The 15538-nt window shown below is 44.5% G+C and overlaps 1 protein-coding gene across 2 annotated transcripts in view; it reads left to right on the top strand.

Annotated features, from left to right (window-relative positions):
• DHX30 (DExH-box helicase 30) overlaps positions 1 to 15538 on the top strand; it is a 122826-nt gene that overhangs the window by 82151 nt on the left and 25137 nt on the right. For both annotated transcript variants that reach the window (XM_029588181.1, XM_029588182.1), the window contains exons 12-14: positions 10911 to 11117; positions 11933 to 12014; positions 13138 to 13331. In XM_029588181.1, the coding sequence (XP_029444041.1) occupies positions 10911 to 11117; positions 11933 to 12014; positions 13138 to 13331 (483 nt within the window). The remainder of the gene's footprint in view (positions 1 to 10910; positions 11118 to 11932; positions 12015 to 13137; positions 13332 to 15538) is intronic.

Below are 15538 nucleotides of genomic sequence, written 5' to 3'. Positions count from 1 at the left end.
CTTCAGTTTCAGTGGCCGGCCATTACCCCTGTGGATGTTGTTTGGTTTGTGCCTTGTCTTTATCTTTAGTGACATTTCAACATCTGGTTTCACATAAACAATATCTCTTACATTTTTCAACTTCATGTCAGACGGCAGGAGTGGTTTATGTGATACAATGTCCTTGTCAGAAACTCTACATACAGATTATTGAACATCACTCTAGCATTAATAACCAGCTTGATACTGCCCCCTTAGTGGCACATTGGAATCTGTTATCCCACTCTTCGTAGGATTTGAGGTTTTTTGGTGATTGACATAGAACCTCCTCCGCTTAGAGGCAGGAATGTCTCTGAAATATTGATCCAGAGAGAGCAGAGGTGGATATTTCGTTTAAAGAGTCTATCCCCTCAGGGTCATAACAATGAAATCGAATGGAGTTTTTTTTACTTAGCATTGGGAGGTTTGTTTTGTTATGTGCCATACTTTGGGTTAGTATGCTAATGGCTCCCGTCACAGGTTTGCTCACTTTTGATTGGCTTCTGGCATTTCGTGCCTTTTCAGGGGCTTTAAATATCAGTGTGTTTGCTTGGTTTGCTCTCCCTGTACACCTGATGTAATCCATAATATATTGGGCTTGGTAGTGTGTCCCTCAGTGCTCGCGCATGTTCCCCAGCCTGCCGATAGATGGCGCAGGCAAACACCAGAGGTACGAAGGACAGCAGCCATCGCGGGACAGGCAGAATATAGCAGAGGAGACCCTGGCATGCGGCACACGCTCCGTTCGCGGCAAGGATGAAGGCCCGGCGTGCCATTCGCTGTGAAAAGGGAAGGCCCCCGTGTGCCGCGATCGGTGCGCCCGGGCCTTCGTCTTCGCCGCAAATGGAGCTTGTGCAGCAGGACACGCTCTGTGCGTGGCATGGAAGGCCCCCATGTGCCGCAAACGGCGCACCGGGCCTTCATCTTCGCCGCGAACGGCACGGGTCCCGCAGCATGCTGGTGACAGAGAATGTGTGTCGGGGAGGGGAGGGTGTGAGAGAGAGCATGGGGAGGGGATGCCGGTGAGAGATAATGTGTGTGAGAGAGAGGGGGGGGGGTAATAGAGCATGCTTGATGAGAGGGGGGTGGGGAGGGTGTGAGAGAGAGCATGGGAGGTAAGAGAGGGTGGGTGGCGGGATGCTTGAGTGTGGGCTTCAGAGAGAGGGAGCCTATATGAGGGGAGGGGGATGTCGGTGAGAGAGAATGTGTGTGTGTGGGGGAGTGCGAGAGACAGCTTGGTTGGTAAGAGGGGGAGTGCGCGGGATGCTTGAGTGTGGGTTTCAAAGAGGGAGCCTATATGAGGGGATGTGTGTGTGCGAGAGAGTGAGGGAGCCTTATGAGGGTGTGTGTATGTGGAACGGACACTCTTACAGTGAATTTCTAGGGAAATTCTGCTCAAAACAAAAAGACTCTCCACCCGGGTGTAGAACGGGTACAGTTGCTAGTAATGTATAAGGTATGTGAACTGTATTCTAAATGGATATTTTTTCCCCTATCTCTTGTCCTTGATTTTGATAAATGTTCTTTTTTTTTTTTATCTTGGAGTGTAAAGCTTTGCTTCTCCGTCCCTCCCGACGCAGCCTACAGGCGAAACACGGGATCCGTGTTGGGGGGACTCGCCGCTATAAGCTTATCTTTTGAACCACGGTAGAGTTGCCTCTTTTTCTTTAAAAAAAAATTATTACACGTATGTTGAAAACACAAGGACATACTCGATACTGCATCCTTTTTGCTATGATGTATTTACTCGTTGGTGCAGTATCTTACTCCGTTTGTGTTCGTGGAGCATTATTTAACCCAGATTTTCATTCTCATCCTGCTACACCAGTCCAGATCAAATGGGGTTTTTCTCCCTCTTCCAGCAGATGGAGGCAGAGCACATGAGTTTTTCTGTGTCATCATCACTATTTACCTGTGGTGCAGGATAGTTAAAGCCAGTATTTTTTGACTCCAGCAGATGGCAGGAATTTCCATAACTGTTTGTTTTTTTTAATCTTTTGAGTTAAAATATCTCAAATAAGAAGTGCAGCTTTATCTGCAGTTTATATAGCTGTCTATCTGATTCAGTTTGCTGTTATCTCCCAGTCCTATTGAGGGTCTTGATAGAGCTTGAAGGGGAAACTATATTAAGAATTTAATGGAAAAGGGTTTGAAAAGGATCTTCTAAAGTTATTGTCTCCCCTTCTATTCCATCTTTATATTTTTCTCTCAAATTATAATATGAGAGTGTTTTTCCTGAGAGCTGAGGTAAGAGAATGAAAGTGAATTTTGAAGGGATTGCACATTAACTCTTCCCAAGAGATTGTGTTACATTTTAAAGGCCCCTTTGTGTTAATAAGGTACCAAAGTTGAAATGAAGCTGCTGCTGCCTCTCCTGCGGTGGCAGACAAGCTGTGGGTACAATTGGCTCGCTATCCAGCTTGCCTCTACAATGAAATTACTTGGAAGAAGTTGCAAAAAACAGCTGAAATGAGTGAGATAGAGGCTAGGACAAGTTCCTCATTTATACTCCGGGCTGAAGAGAGAGAGTAGGCAGTGATTTGGAGGCAGCTGTTAATGATGGATTGACAGCCGTATTGAAAACCTGTGTGGTTTTCAGCGCAGCACAGGCAAATGGAGAAAAAAAAAAAGCTGAACTTCTAGTTTTAACTCGTGAAGGCAGAGGGCCTCTTCCTTGGTCCAGCGCCCCTGGGCTGCCAGTTCCTGACAGTGAGCTCCTCAGCCCCAGAGGCTCGCGTCTGCTGTGAGGACCAGCCAGTTCGGAGAGTACAGGGGTACCCCCCCTGCCCAGATGAGCTTCCTGCTGCCACCACTGGAGCTGAGAGCATACTTCCATCGGTAAGTGGAGGCAAATCGAATAGTCTTGAGACAGTGGGTTCCAACATGACAGCAGGGAGCATGAAATGGTCACGTGTGTATCCTTGCCTACGGCACTATTTCCAGGGTTTCTGCCATCAAACCTAGGACTTGAAAATAACTCCACACCGTGGGGCGTATCATGTTCTTCAACAGAAACACTTGGGACATCAACTTCCTTATCCGCTTGGTCGGGAGGAAAATACTTGTCCTGCTTGGTGTCCAACCAGACTCCCAGATATTCCAAGGACTGGGAGGGTTTGAGACTGCTTTTGTCCAGGTTTACGACCCAACAGAGTGGCTGAAGCAAGATTGTCACACTCTTGGTTACCTGGAGACTCTCTTCCATCGACTTTGCCCGAATCAGCCAGTCCAAATACGGGTGCACCAGGATGCTCTCTTTTCTCAACACTGCCGCTACGAGCACCATAATCTTGGAAAATTTCTTAAGGTTGTGGACAGGCCAAAGGGCAGTGCCCAGAACTGATAATGGTGACAGAGTACCGCAACGTGTAGGAAACGATGTTCTTACTGGATTGGAATATTAGATAGGTCTTGGATAGGTCCAGGTAGGTTAAGAATTCTCCGATTGTTCAGCCATTATCACAGATTGTAGGGTTCCATGCGGAAATGAATCACTCATAGATGTCGGTTGACGCTCTTGAGGTTCAGGATGAGGCGAAAAGAACCTTCCTTTTTGGGTAAGATGAAATAGATGGAGTAATACCCTGTATTTTCTTGGGGCGCAGGTACTGGGATTATATAGCCCTCATCCTGAGGAGTCTTAACAGGGTAGTCTTCACTGCCGGCATCTTGTGCTGGGAGTGGCAAGGAGATACCATGAATATGTCCTGAGGAATGCTACGAAACTCTAGCGCATATCCTTCTTGTATGACCTCCAGTACCCATTTGTCCGAAATGATCTCGACCCACCATTGGTAGAAGAGGGACAGTCGACCCCCTCCCCCTCTATCTCCTCGTTCCAAGGGTGAGTTCACAAAACTTCACTGGGGGATTCAGGTCGAACCTGAACCCGAGCCTGACCCTCTCTTGGGCTGCTGACTCTGAAGGACTGAGACCTCCCAAAGGACCAAGACCTCTGAAATGTCGAGTTTCTGTAGGGGTGAAAGCGATGGGAGCCCTGGATCAACCCCTCATGGACGACAGCACTGTAACTGCTTTCTCTTATCTTCTGGGAGCCGGGATATTGGAGGTTCGCCCCATTTACTGGCCAGCTTTTCCAGTTCGCTTCTGAAGAGGAGTGATCCTTTAAAGGGCATCTTTGTGAGATTGGCCTTGGAGGTTGCATCTACTGACCAGTTCCACTGCTATAGCTGACTTTTGGCCACTACTACCACTGAGGCCATTCCTCTGGTTGAGATATGGACTAGGTCCGAGCCTGTCTCAGTTAAAAAGGCGGTGGTGGGTTCCATAACCGCTCTGGAATTTGTCCCAGAGTCATCCACCTCCTGAGAGGAGCTAACAAGAAGCAATCTGTAAGGTCATTCAATTGCATCAAAGGCCGGTTTAAGGATGGACTCCATCTGCCTATCGTCTGCATCCTTTAAGGCCACTTCTCCCTCCACTGGGATAGTTCGCTTACAGACAGCACAGACCCGCGCATCCACTTTAAGGAAATGCAAACATTCTCTCGTTGCCAGATCCAGTGGGTTTAGAGCTTCTAATGCTCGTCCCACCTTTAAAACTTGCTTCTGGGGCATCCCATTCTAGGTTAGCCAACTCCTGGATGGCTTCCAGTACTGGAAAGTAACAAGAGGCTTTCCTTAGGGAAATCAGAATGGGATTCTTCTTTAGTTTCGTCATAGAGCCCACCCCAGGAACTCCCAGCATTTTCAGCGTCTGGGAAACAGGGCCGGCAATCTGTCTCTATGGAAAAAACGTAACATGGTCCGATATGGTTCTAAACCATGGGGGATTTCCCCACCTTCCAAGGAATTTGGATATTCCTCTTTGTGCCATCCGGGTCTCTACCAGGGATACCCTTGATGAGTTGAGGCATGCCTCGAGGTCTGCTGCTAGGACTGGGAGAGGGAGGGCTTACTGGCTGAAGTTCCATCCGGACAGGGGTAAGTGAGGTAGCAGACTGGCCTGTATGAAGGCTTGAAGGCCTTGAAAGAATTCCATCCAAGAGAACGTGGCCGGGTCCATGCCTAGCCCAGGAGGTAAAGGGGTAGGTGCTGCTAAATTGCCCTCTCCCATGGATGACCCAGATCTGGGTTTACTCAAATCCAGGGTACTTCCAGTTGAGGCTGTGGCTGACCCATCCTTTGAATGGGAGGAGCCGGGCTTAGCAAAGTCCGGGGAGGCAAACTCTCCCCGGGCTTCCTTACTGTGCTGACATAAGCAAGAATCCAGGTCAGACTGTGCAGCCCTAATATGACAAGCAGCGCAGAGAGAAAGGCTCTTATGTTTCTTTGCTGCCGGAGCCATTGGCAATTGTAACTGCATGTTCAGACTGCTCATGCTTAAAATTTTATGTGCACAGATTTCGTGCAATTACTTGGGCCGCAGTGAGGCGCATGCATAACCCGTGCGCCTGGCTTTACTTGTATTCTACACCTAGTAAGTTGTACGCATGTGTAAGTGCACGATGTTATGCCCACAGCATGTACTGAAGTTCTATGGTGGGCAATACAGGCCAAAAACACATGCAAGATGGTGCTGCTGTGGCCTACCATGCAGTGTGCCGCCAAGCCTAACATGGGGCTTAGCCCACGGGGGGCCGCTCAGAAGCCCACTTCCCCTTGCCCCAACGGAATAGGGAACAACGTCGCAATGGTGCACCAAGCAAGGTGACTGGAGAAAGTCTTACTGAAACTCCTCAAACGTCTCTGAATCAGGAGGAAATCATCTATTTTTTTTTATTTTTTTTTTATTTACCTGGGCTCTGCACTTACAAACTGAGTATGGAGATTGTCTCTAGCTGTGGGGAGAGAGGGCTTTGGCAGTCACCGCTGTGCTCGGCTTCCTGCATCTGCTGCCTTTCAGTTGCTTCAGCAGCAAAGTCCATGTCGGGAACTGGCTACCGGACCAAGGCACACCTCTGAGGGATCTCGAAAATCACCTCAGGAATTCTCAACCAGGGAAGGGACCTTTAGGTATCACCGCAGGAGAGCGGAGCTCAATTTTTTCTCCAATTTGAAAGTAGAATTTCCTCTTCCAAAGGGTACAGCGATCCCCATAGGGAAAGCATGTCCGCATCTGCTGGAGACGGAGAAATACTGAAAGGCTGAGGTCACTGCAGGGGTGTATCTAGGGTGATGTCAGCTTTGAAACCTGAATCCATCTCCATCTGCTGGCAGGAGAGCATAAACCCATTAGTCCTGAGTTTGTCTGGCTACACGCTGGGAAAATGAAACTTTGGGCTTCAGAGCTATGTTTAAAGTGAAACTATCTAGGTTGGATTGGGTCTTATGTTAACGGGATGCCACAAGTTAAAGGGGACACATTTTTGTCATTCTTGAAAAGGTTTTGGGCATGTCCATGGAATTGTTGTGCTCTTTTATTTATTTAAAGATCTTCACTTACCAGCTGGAGGAAAAGAGTTTTGTGTGGATGCATTTTTGTTTGCCAAAAAGGCAATTCTAGCTACTTGGAAGAGTAATGAGACAAACTGCTATGTTGAAATTATGCAGAAAAAAAATAATCAGCACTCTAAAGCTTTGGCTGCTCAATGAAGTTATTTTTCTTTATGGGAGAAGGTAGATAAAATGTTTAAATGTAAATCATACTAGTAATGTTGGGGGACCACTTTTGGATACGGGAGATGATTATATGTTAACATAATGCTCTTATTCCCTATGCAGTACATATTTTTGCTGGAATTCTTTGAGGTTACAAAATTCAGTAGGAGTTCTGTCCTATTTTATTTTACATGATTGATGAATGTGTGAGTGATTGGTGTGTATGGGGAGGCATATTTTTGGTTTAAGAATTACTGGGAATGGCATAATACTTCATGTATGAGGTTATAAGTATATAGAGTTGTCAATTTTGTTTATGCTTTTGTTAGTCTGCTAGGCTGGTACTGTTTTCAGTGGCTCAATAAAGAGAATATATTAAAAAAAAATAGGCTTGAACATTGTCCTGTCTTGCAATATGAACTGCTGACAATTGCATCAAATTGCCTTCCGCCCAAAGAAACAGCAGGGCTGTCTCCTCTGCTGTTCCCTGTCTGTGAGTGCTTTTTTTGCTTGTTTACATACTCTACTGCAGTAGCATTGTTGCAAAGATTTTGAACCACTCTTCCCTTCATCAAAGAATGAAAGAGATGCAGAGCTAGCCGTATTGCCCTTGTCTCTAAACGGTTTATGTTCTATAACATCTCTCTCTCTTGGACCAACAACCTTGTATGTCCTGGCCCTGACAATGAGCCCCCCCCCCCCCCCCCCAGTCTTTCAAACCGGTGTCCGTACCTACTACTATCCAATCTGTTCCTCCAAAGGAATTCCCTTCTGAAGATTGTGAGCATCTGTTCACCAAAGTAGACTTTTTCTTAATGAACTTCGTATCCCTGTAATTGTGGTTTCAATCTCATTAATAGATCTGTCTGTAATGGCCTCATATGTGCTCTTGATCTTGTGTGGATTCTTCCGCTCTGAAAACACCATTGTTTTGAGTTCTTGATGCAATGGGAAAGAAACTAGAACTTTACGCTGACCCTTCAGAGAATAGGATCCCAATCTGGGGTTTCAAGAGCCTCAATACCTTAACAGCCTGCACTATTAAAGCACTCATTTCCTCTCTATGAAATAGCCTAATTTGTATCTCCTCTTCACTTCCTCGTGATATTTTTCAGTGACTATTCCAGATGCCATGGTCTCAGCAGTAACTAGAAAAACCTATACCTGTGGAAGGAGATGTAGCACGTAAGAATCCACAGGAATAGGAAATTAGAAATTATATTGAAACAGTCCAGAACCTCCTCTCTCCAGACTGGGCTGAGAGAGCCACCATGAGAGACTGGACCTGGAGCTCCCCTGACGTGGTAATGGAAACTGAAACTCCTCCGATTGCGGACTCCACCAGGACAGAAGTGCTCTCTGAAGAGGCTACATGTGACGGCTCTGGTCTCAGGAGGAAGCCTCCTGGTCTATCAACAGGCTGGAAACCAGGGTGATATGACTAGCTCTGTTGCAGTTTGTTCACTTAATAAAGGGAAAGGCAGTAAGCGTGCTCTCTGACAATGCATCTGCAGTCATGTACATGAACAAACAAGGGGGACACTCAGAGCCTGGGAGTGTCAGGAGAAATAGCTACCCTCTTTCGCTGGGCAGAAGAGAATTTCACTCAACTTTTAGCAGCACTTATTGTGGGACAGGAGAAACCTTTTGGATCCAGGAGTTGTGCTGTATTTCAGATGATCGTGGATCACTGGGTTCTTCCTCCAGCAAATCTCATGGCAACCTGCAGGGATGCCAAGATCCGCCGATTCTTCAGTCAACACAGGGAATTCTGATCCGAAGGTGTAGACTCAGTAGTCCAACTTTGGCCAAGAGCAGTTTTGCTTTGGGTTCCCTTTGTGGCCCTTACTAGGGAGAATATTGAGAAGGAACCGGTCCAGACGGTCTTGGTTCAGGATTGGCTTTTGATCTAGTAAGACTGCAGATAGACCTACTGCTGAGGTTTTCCGAGACCAGAGGCCGCCTATTTTAGAGTCCAGAGTCCATTCGTCATGAACAACTCTTCTCCCTTTTCGTTTACAGCTTTTGATTAGGTTGTGTGTGACAGGCTATTCCTCCTCTGTAATTTCCACTCTGTTGAAAGCCTGTAAGAGGTCTACTTCTGTCGCATATATCAGTCTGGTGGAATTTTTTTGGCATTTTGAAAGGAGTGTTCAGTTTCTCTGTTCAGGCTGATGTTTCTGTCATCTTAGCTTTTCTTCAGTGAAGTCTGGATAAAGATAGGGCATTGAATTCACTGAAGGTCAGGTTGCATCTATTTCCTGTTATAGAGTGAGATGGGAGATCTCTTGGTGGCTTCCTATCCTGATGTTCACATTCTTTGGAGGATTAAGAGACTACGACTCCTCTTACCAGTGATGCCTCAGTGGGACCTTAATTTGGTTCTCAGGGTCTTATCTCCCCTCATGCCATTCCTCTTTGAGCCTCTGAAGCAGGTGTCTGTCAAAGATTTGTCTCTAAAAGCAGTGTTTTTGCTTGCAATCTGTTCATCTTGGGGAATTTCAGAGCTGCAAGCCTTATCCTGTAGGGACCCTTTCCTGGTGTTTTCTGCTGATTTGGTGACTTATTCACCTTCTTTCTTACCCAAAGTGCTTTCAGTATTTCATTTGAATCTGTCCATTTGCCTCCCGGCTTTTTCCAAGGATGAGTATCAGGATGCGAGCAGGTCTTTGAGACTTTTAGATGTCCATTGGGTTCTCCTAAGACTTTTGGAAGTTACTAATTCCTTTCAGTGGTCAGATAAGCTATTTGTGATGTTTGGGGGGTCTTCACAAGAGTGAGGCAACTTCCAAAGCTATCTTGGCCAGATGGATTAAGGATGCTCTCTCCTCAACATACGTTCTGAAGGGTCATCAGGTTCCACCTGTTCTCAGATCTCACCTGCCAGGGCTTAATCCTCTTCCTGGGCTAAACCTTTGACTATTGTGCCAGAGGACATTTGTAAAGCAGCTGCTTGTTCCACTTTGAGTTCTTTTGTCAAGCGTTACTGTCTGGATGTTAGGGCTAGGGAAAAAGCAGCTTTCAGAGCTGGTGTCTTTTAAGGTGGCCCTTATTTTCTCCCTCAGATTAGTTGGGTTTTGGTATTTCCCACTTGTCTGGACTGGTGTAGTAGGATAAGGAGGAAAGAGAAATTTCTTAGATGTTAATTTCCTTTCCTTTAGTGCAGCCACACCAGTTAAGGACTCTCCCAGGAAATTGGGCAGTGGCATGGCAGAGGACATGCTTTTTCAGATCATATGGATGATGATAAATACCTTTTTCACAGGAATTTTACAAGGTATGTATACGTTTTTTGTTTATATTTACCTCCCATGATGGAGCAGTGGGCTGACAGGTTTATTATGTATTAATATTGGGGATGCATTTAGTGCTTTGTTAGAATACTGAGGGATTTTCAGGACTGCACCACATGTAGGTAGCTGTGGTGATGTCACGGAGAAAGCTGTACTCTCTACTTTCATCTGCTGGAAAGGAGGAACAACCCATTTGTTTGGGCTGGTGTAGCAGGAGTAAAGAAAAGGAAAATAACAGGTAGGAAATATATGCATTATAGATCTCAATTATTATAATGATTAAAAACAATCCTGTCACCTAACACCTTACTGTTACCCATTCAGGATTAATCCTGTGGCCACTCAAGAGTCCTGACCAACACTGCTGAGGCTCACTTGTGCATTTGCCCTACCACTGGAAACCTCACACCTTACCTCTGGGCTATTTCCTGGTGTTTCCTAGGCATACTGAGACCCCCACACAACCTAGGAATCACAATTCCTTAAAATGCATCCTCAAACGAAATACAGAAAATACTGGGATCATGAGTCAGTCTCGGGACAGAGCTAACGAACTGAAGAGTTTAACAACAAAAAGCAGCCAAAGTGAATGAAAAAAAAGATTCAATTTGTAAGCAGTAATGGATAAAATAAGAATGTAAACAGTAAAATGCTAGCTAAACAAATCTTACTATAACTAATCAGTGCCTGGGGAGCTTAAGAAAAAAATGCTGTCCATTGAAGCTAGAGCAATGTCTCGGCACAGATCTTGTGTTTTTGTTCTCCCAACTGAGACTAGAGCATTCAAGTAACTTCAGGGCTAGTTCTTTGTGAACTGCGTCTGATGGGCCAATCAGGGCAAAGGCTTTGTGACAAAGTCAAACATTACCTGCAGGCCTGCTGAAAAGAAGTTAGCTGTTTTTGGGGAAAACATATGTCTTAGGGCAAAACTAGACATCACAGTGCACATAGGACTTGTGTTTTGCCACAAGTCCTAAGGCTTTTGGTTTCTTAGTTTTTGTAATTTTTTAAACTTTTTTTTTTTTTTTTTTTTTTAAAGGTTTCTTGCTTGGAGACCTTGTGGGTATCCAAGTCCAATGTGATTCAAAGGCGTGGCCGAGCTGGCCGCTGTCAGTCTGGGTTCTCCTATCACCTTTTCACTCGTGACCGTCTGGCAAAAATGGAGAGTTTCCAGGTTCCAGAAATCCTACGCACACCGCTGGAGACATTGGTGGTTCAGGCAAAGATCCACATGCCGGAGATGACTGTGAGTTTTTGGTGTCTAAAGCCAAGATTGACTGGGAAGTATAATGGTTAGCAGTGTCCTCTGTGGGGTTAGGGTAGGGTCACTGTTTCTAGTGCCTAAGAATGGAGGTAGGATTTCTACGATCAGCGTAGTGGTGGTTCATCTTGTTTCTCTGAGCTTGCTAGCATGCATACAAAAATAATCTCCTGATTCTCATTTATCATCTTCAAGCATTGGAGTGAAAATGAGAGAAACTTAAATGGGAATCAAGAAAAATAGAAATTTGCCATGGGAGAGACCTGGGTTTGATAACTCCTTGGGCTGCTGCATTAGACTGCTTTCGCCGCCTCAGGATGGGCCCCCCAGGCATCTTGCAACAGTGACACCTACTGGTTGGGTTAGTGCGCATACCCCAGATTCTGAAGAGAACAGTGGTCTGTGGGCTGTAGTTAAGCATTGTTGCTGCTGGGCTAGACGGGAGGGGGAGAGGGCTAAAATGATAGAGAAACCCCCCCCTCCTCCTCTGAGTAGCAGTGAAGAAAAGCTTATGGTTAAAAGATGGGCTGGTTCTGAAAGAGCGGGAAGACCAGAGTTATAGGAGAAATCCAGTTGAACCAGCTAGCTTGCTGTGCCTGCAAGCTTGTAGGTTCAAGGGGGTTCTGTGAAAGGCCATGGACATAAGCACTTGTAAGAATCTCTGATGATAACGTTTGTATGCCGTTTGTAAGTGCATCGCATATAAACGTAAAGTTGGTGGTAATACCACAATCCCTGCATACATCTTCAGTACGCCCTCGACATGCTGAGTGTGTGCTGATCTTAGCGTTTTGTTTCAGGCTGTCAGTTTCCTCTCAGAGGCTCTGGAGTGCCCAGACGTCAAAGCCATTGATGAAGCAGTGAGACTTCTGCAGGAAATCGGTGAGTTTCTGAAGCATGCATCAACTGCATTTATTCACCACAACCAGGTGCAGGGATAGATTGAGAGGAAAAAAATTCTGACTTCATCACATTTTACTGGCGAGTTGTTCTTGTTTAAGCTTTGACAGTCATTAGTTATTTTCTTCCTAGTGTCCTGAGGTTTTCTCTTCAATAAAATAAGAGCACATTAGGTGTAATATGGCCATCAAGACTTTAACAAGACCAAAATGGGCAACTTCATTCCGGAAATGTCCATCTGTTAGTGCTATATAAATGATATGATGAACAGGATGCAGCTGGGCCTGGAGAGATGTTATGCTACTGCAGATTGAAGTTCTCAAAGGCCTTAATGTTAAGACTTATTTGATGTGGGCTTGGGGTATGCGTTGAGGGAGCGTTGATAGGATCTTAGTACTGGGACTGATGCATTTGGACAAGCCATTAGGTGAGTATGCTGTGGTTTGTTTTTGTTTTTTTTTTTTTTTGATGTGCTGACTTTTTTCCTATTTGAGAGCACACCTACAATGGTTGGGAGTTTAGAGCTGTCTTTGACACTTATGACCCTGAAGAGTTCAGAGTTCCTTGTGCTGGGCCAGGGAGGGAAAGTAACTCTCTTGGATCACCTGGCTGACAGCAGTGCCTAATGAACTTATCTTCAGAGGACAGCCGTGTTAGTCTGGAGTAGTAAAACTGACAGGAATCGAGTGGCACCTTTTATAGATTAACCGGTTTGTTAAAGCACGAGCTTTCGAAGACAGTCCACTTCATCAGATGCACCTTCCTTCCACTCTGATGACTGTCCTCAAAAGCCCATGCTTTAATAAATTGGTTAGTCTATAAGGTGCCACCCGATTCCTGTCATTAATGAACGTATGTGATATCTGCCTCGTAGGAAAAAAAATAAGTTGTCACGTGGAACAGCCTCCCATGGGAGGTGGCAGGGACAAGAACTTTCAGAATTGGGATAAGCATGGGATAAACAGAAGAGAATTACTTGAGGAAAGGGAGATGAAGCTGGAGGTAGGGTGGCTTCTGTGGTACCTCAGCAGGGAGGGATACATGGGTTTTACTGTCTGTATGTGCCATCATATTCTGCTTCTGGGACATATGTTTTTTCTTGCAGGAGTGCTAGATACAGAGGAGTCACTCACGTCTCTTGGCCAACGCCTTGCTCACATCTCCACTGACCCCCGCCTTGCCAAGGCTATTGTTCTGGCATCCATCTTTCGCTGCCTCCATCCCCTGCTAACCATTGTTGCTTGCCTTACTCGGGATCCCTTTATCAGCAACCTACAGAACAGAGCAGCTATCAACAAGGTGAGTGCTAATTTTGAGTTCCTGCTGATTTATGAAAGGCTGAGTGGAAGGGCAAAGCTTTCACCATTTTTTGCTGTATGTCAGTGGTGTTTCAGCCTTACTCTACATTTCTTTTGTGTGCATGGTCACTGTGAATTCTTCTCTCTCTATCTCTTTAAAGTAGGCATCCCAACAGAGAAGTTCCATTAAATGCAAACATAGTTCATTTGCCTATATGAAAAAATCACCAAAGCTAATGAGTTCCGAATTATCCCAAACAACTGAAAAGCAGGTTGTTAAAACAAGCAAAAACCACACTTTGAAATGTCTGTATGCCAATGCCAGAAGTCTAAGAAGTAAGATGGGAGAGTTAGATGGGAGAGTTAGTGTATAGCTGCAAATGATGAGATTGGCATCACAGAGACTTGGTGGAAGGAGGATAACCAATGGGACAGTGCTATATCAGGGTACAAATTATATCGCAATGATAGGGAGGATCAACTTGGTGGGGGTGTGGCACTTTATGTCCGGGAGGGTATAGAGTCCAACAGGATAAAGATCATACAAGAGACTAAATGCTCAGTAGAATCGATATGGGTAGAAATCCCATGTGTGTTGGGTAAGAGTATAGTGATAGGAGTATGCTACCGTCCACCTGGACAAAATGGTCAGACAGATGATGAAATGCTAAGAGAAATCAGGGAAGCAAACCAATTTGGCAGTGCAACAACAATGGGAGATTTCAATTACCACACAAGGTAAAGGAGTCTGTGGAAAACCACAATAATAATCTAATAACAATAATTTGTGGAAATCGAAATATTTATAATTATTAGCCTAAGAAGGTGTCAGCAAGCCTGACGTTATATGTCTTTATGATAGACACTAACCGGTCTACTCAATCATTCACCTTCATCATTTTTTAATTCTGCAAAAATTATTTTTATAGAACTTTTTTTCTTTTTAATTTAAAAATCCTCCATCCGTGAATTTCAAGATGAAGTAAACTCTTATCAAGCAAAACATTCTTATCGCCCTACACAGGCCGGTGTTTCGCTGCTGAGTTAGCGAAACACTGGCCTGTGTAGGGCGATAAGAATGTTTTGCTTGATAAGAGTCTACTTCATCTTGAAATTCACGGATGGAGGATTTTTAAATTAAAAAGAAAAAAAGTTCTATAAAAATAATTTTTGCAGAATTAAAAAATGATGAAGGTGAATGATTGAGTAGACCAGTTAGTGTCTGTCATAAAGACATATAACGTCAGGCTTGCTGACACCACCTTAGGCTAATAATTATAAATATTTCGATTTCCACAAATTATTGTTATTAGATTTCAATTACCCCACTATTGACTGGGTAAATGTAACATCAGGACTTGCTAGAGACATAAAGTTCCTGGATGTAATAAATGATTGCTTCATGGAGCAATTGGTTCAGGAACCAACAAGAGAGGGAGCTATTTTAGATTTAATTCTTAGTGGAACGCAAGATTTGGTGAGAGAAGTAACGGTGGTGGGGCCACTTGGCAACAGTGATCATAACATGATCAAATTTAAACTAATAACTGGAAGGAGGACTAAGTAAAGCTGCGGCTCTAACACTAAATTTTAAAAAGGGAAACTTTGATAAAATGAGGAAAATAGAAAAAAACTGAAAGGTGCAGCTGCAAAGTTAAATGTTCAACAGGCATGGACATTGTTTAAAAATACAATCCTAGAGGCGCAGTCCATATGTATTCCGCGCATTAAGAAAGGTGGAAGGAAGGCAAAATGATTAGTCATGGTTAAAAGGTGAGGTGAAAGAGGCTATTTTAGCCAAAAAAAATCCTTCAAAAATTGGAAGAAGGATCCATCTGAAGTAAATAGGATAAAACACAAGCATTGTCAAGCTAAGTGTAAAACATTGATAAGACAGGCGAAGAGAATTTGAAATGAATTTGGCCATAGAGGCAAAAACTCATAATAAAAACTTTTTAAAATATATTCAAAGCAAGAAACCTGTGAGGGAGTCGGTTGGACCATTAGATGACAGAGGGGTTAAAGGGGCTCTTAGGGAAGATAAAGCCATTGCAGAAAGACTAAATTAATTCTTTGCCTCCGGGTTTACTAATGAGGATGTTGGGGAGATACCAGTTCCGGAGATGGTTTTCAGGGGTGATGAGTCAGATGAACTGAACGAAATCACTGTGAACCTGGAAGATGTAGTAGGCCAGATTGACAAACTAA

Source organism: Rhinatrema bivittatum, chromosome 2 (assembly GCF_901001135.1).
Source record: "Rhinatrema bivittatum chromosome 2, aRhiBiv1.1, whole genome shotgun sequence".
NCBI lineage: Eukaryota > Metazoa > Chordata > Amphibia > Gymnophiona > Rhinatrematidae > Rhinatrema > Rhinatrema bivittatum.
The sequence above is the reverse complement of the archived record's forward strand: the minus strand, read 5'-3'. Positions and strand labels throughout refer to the sequence as shown.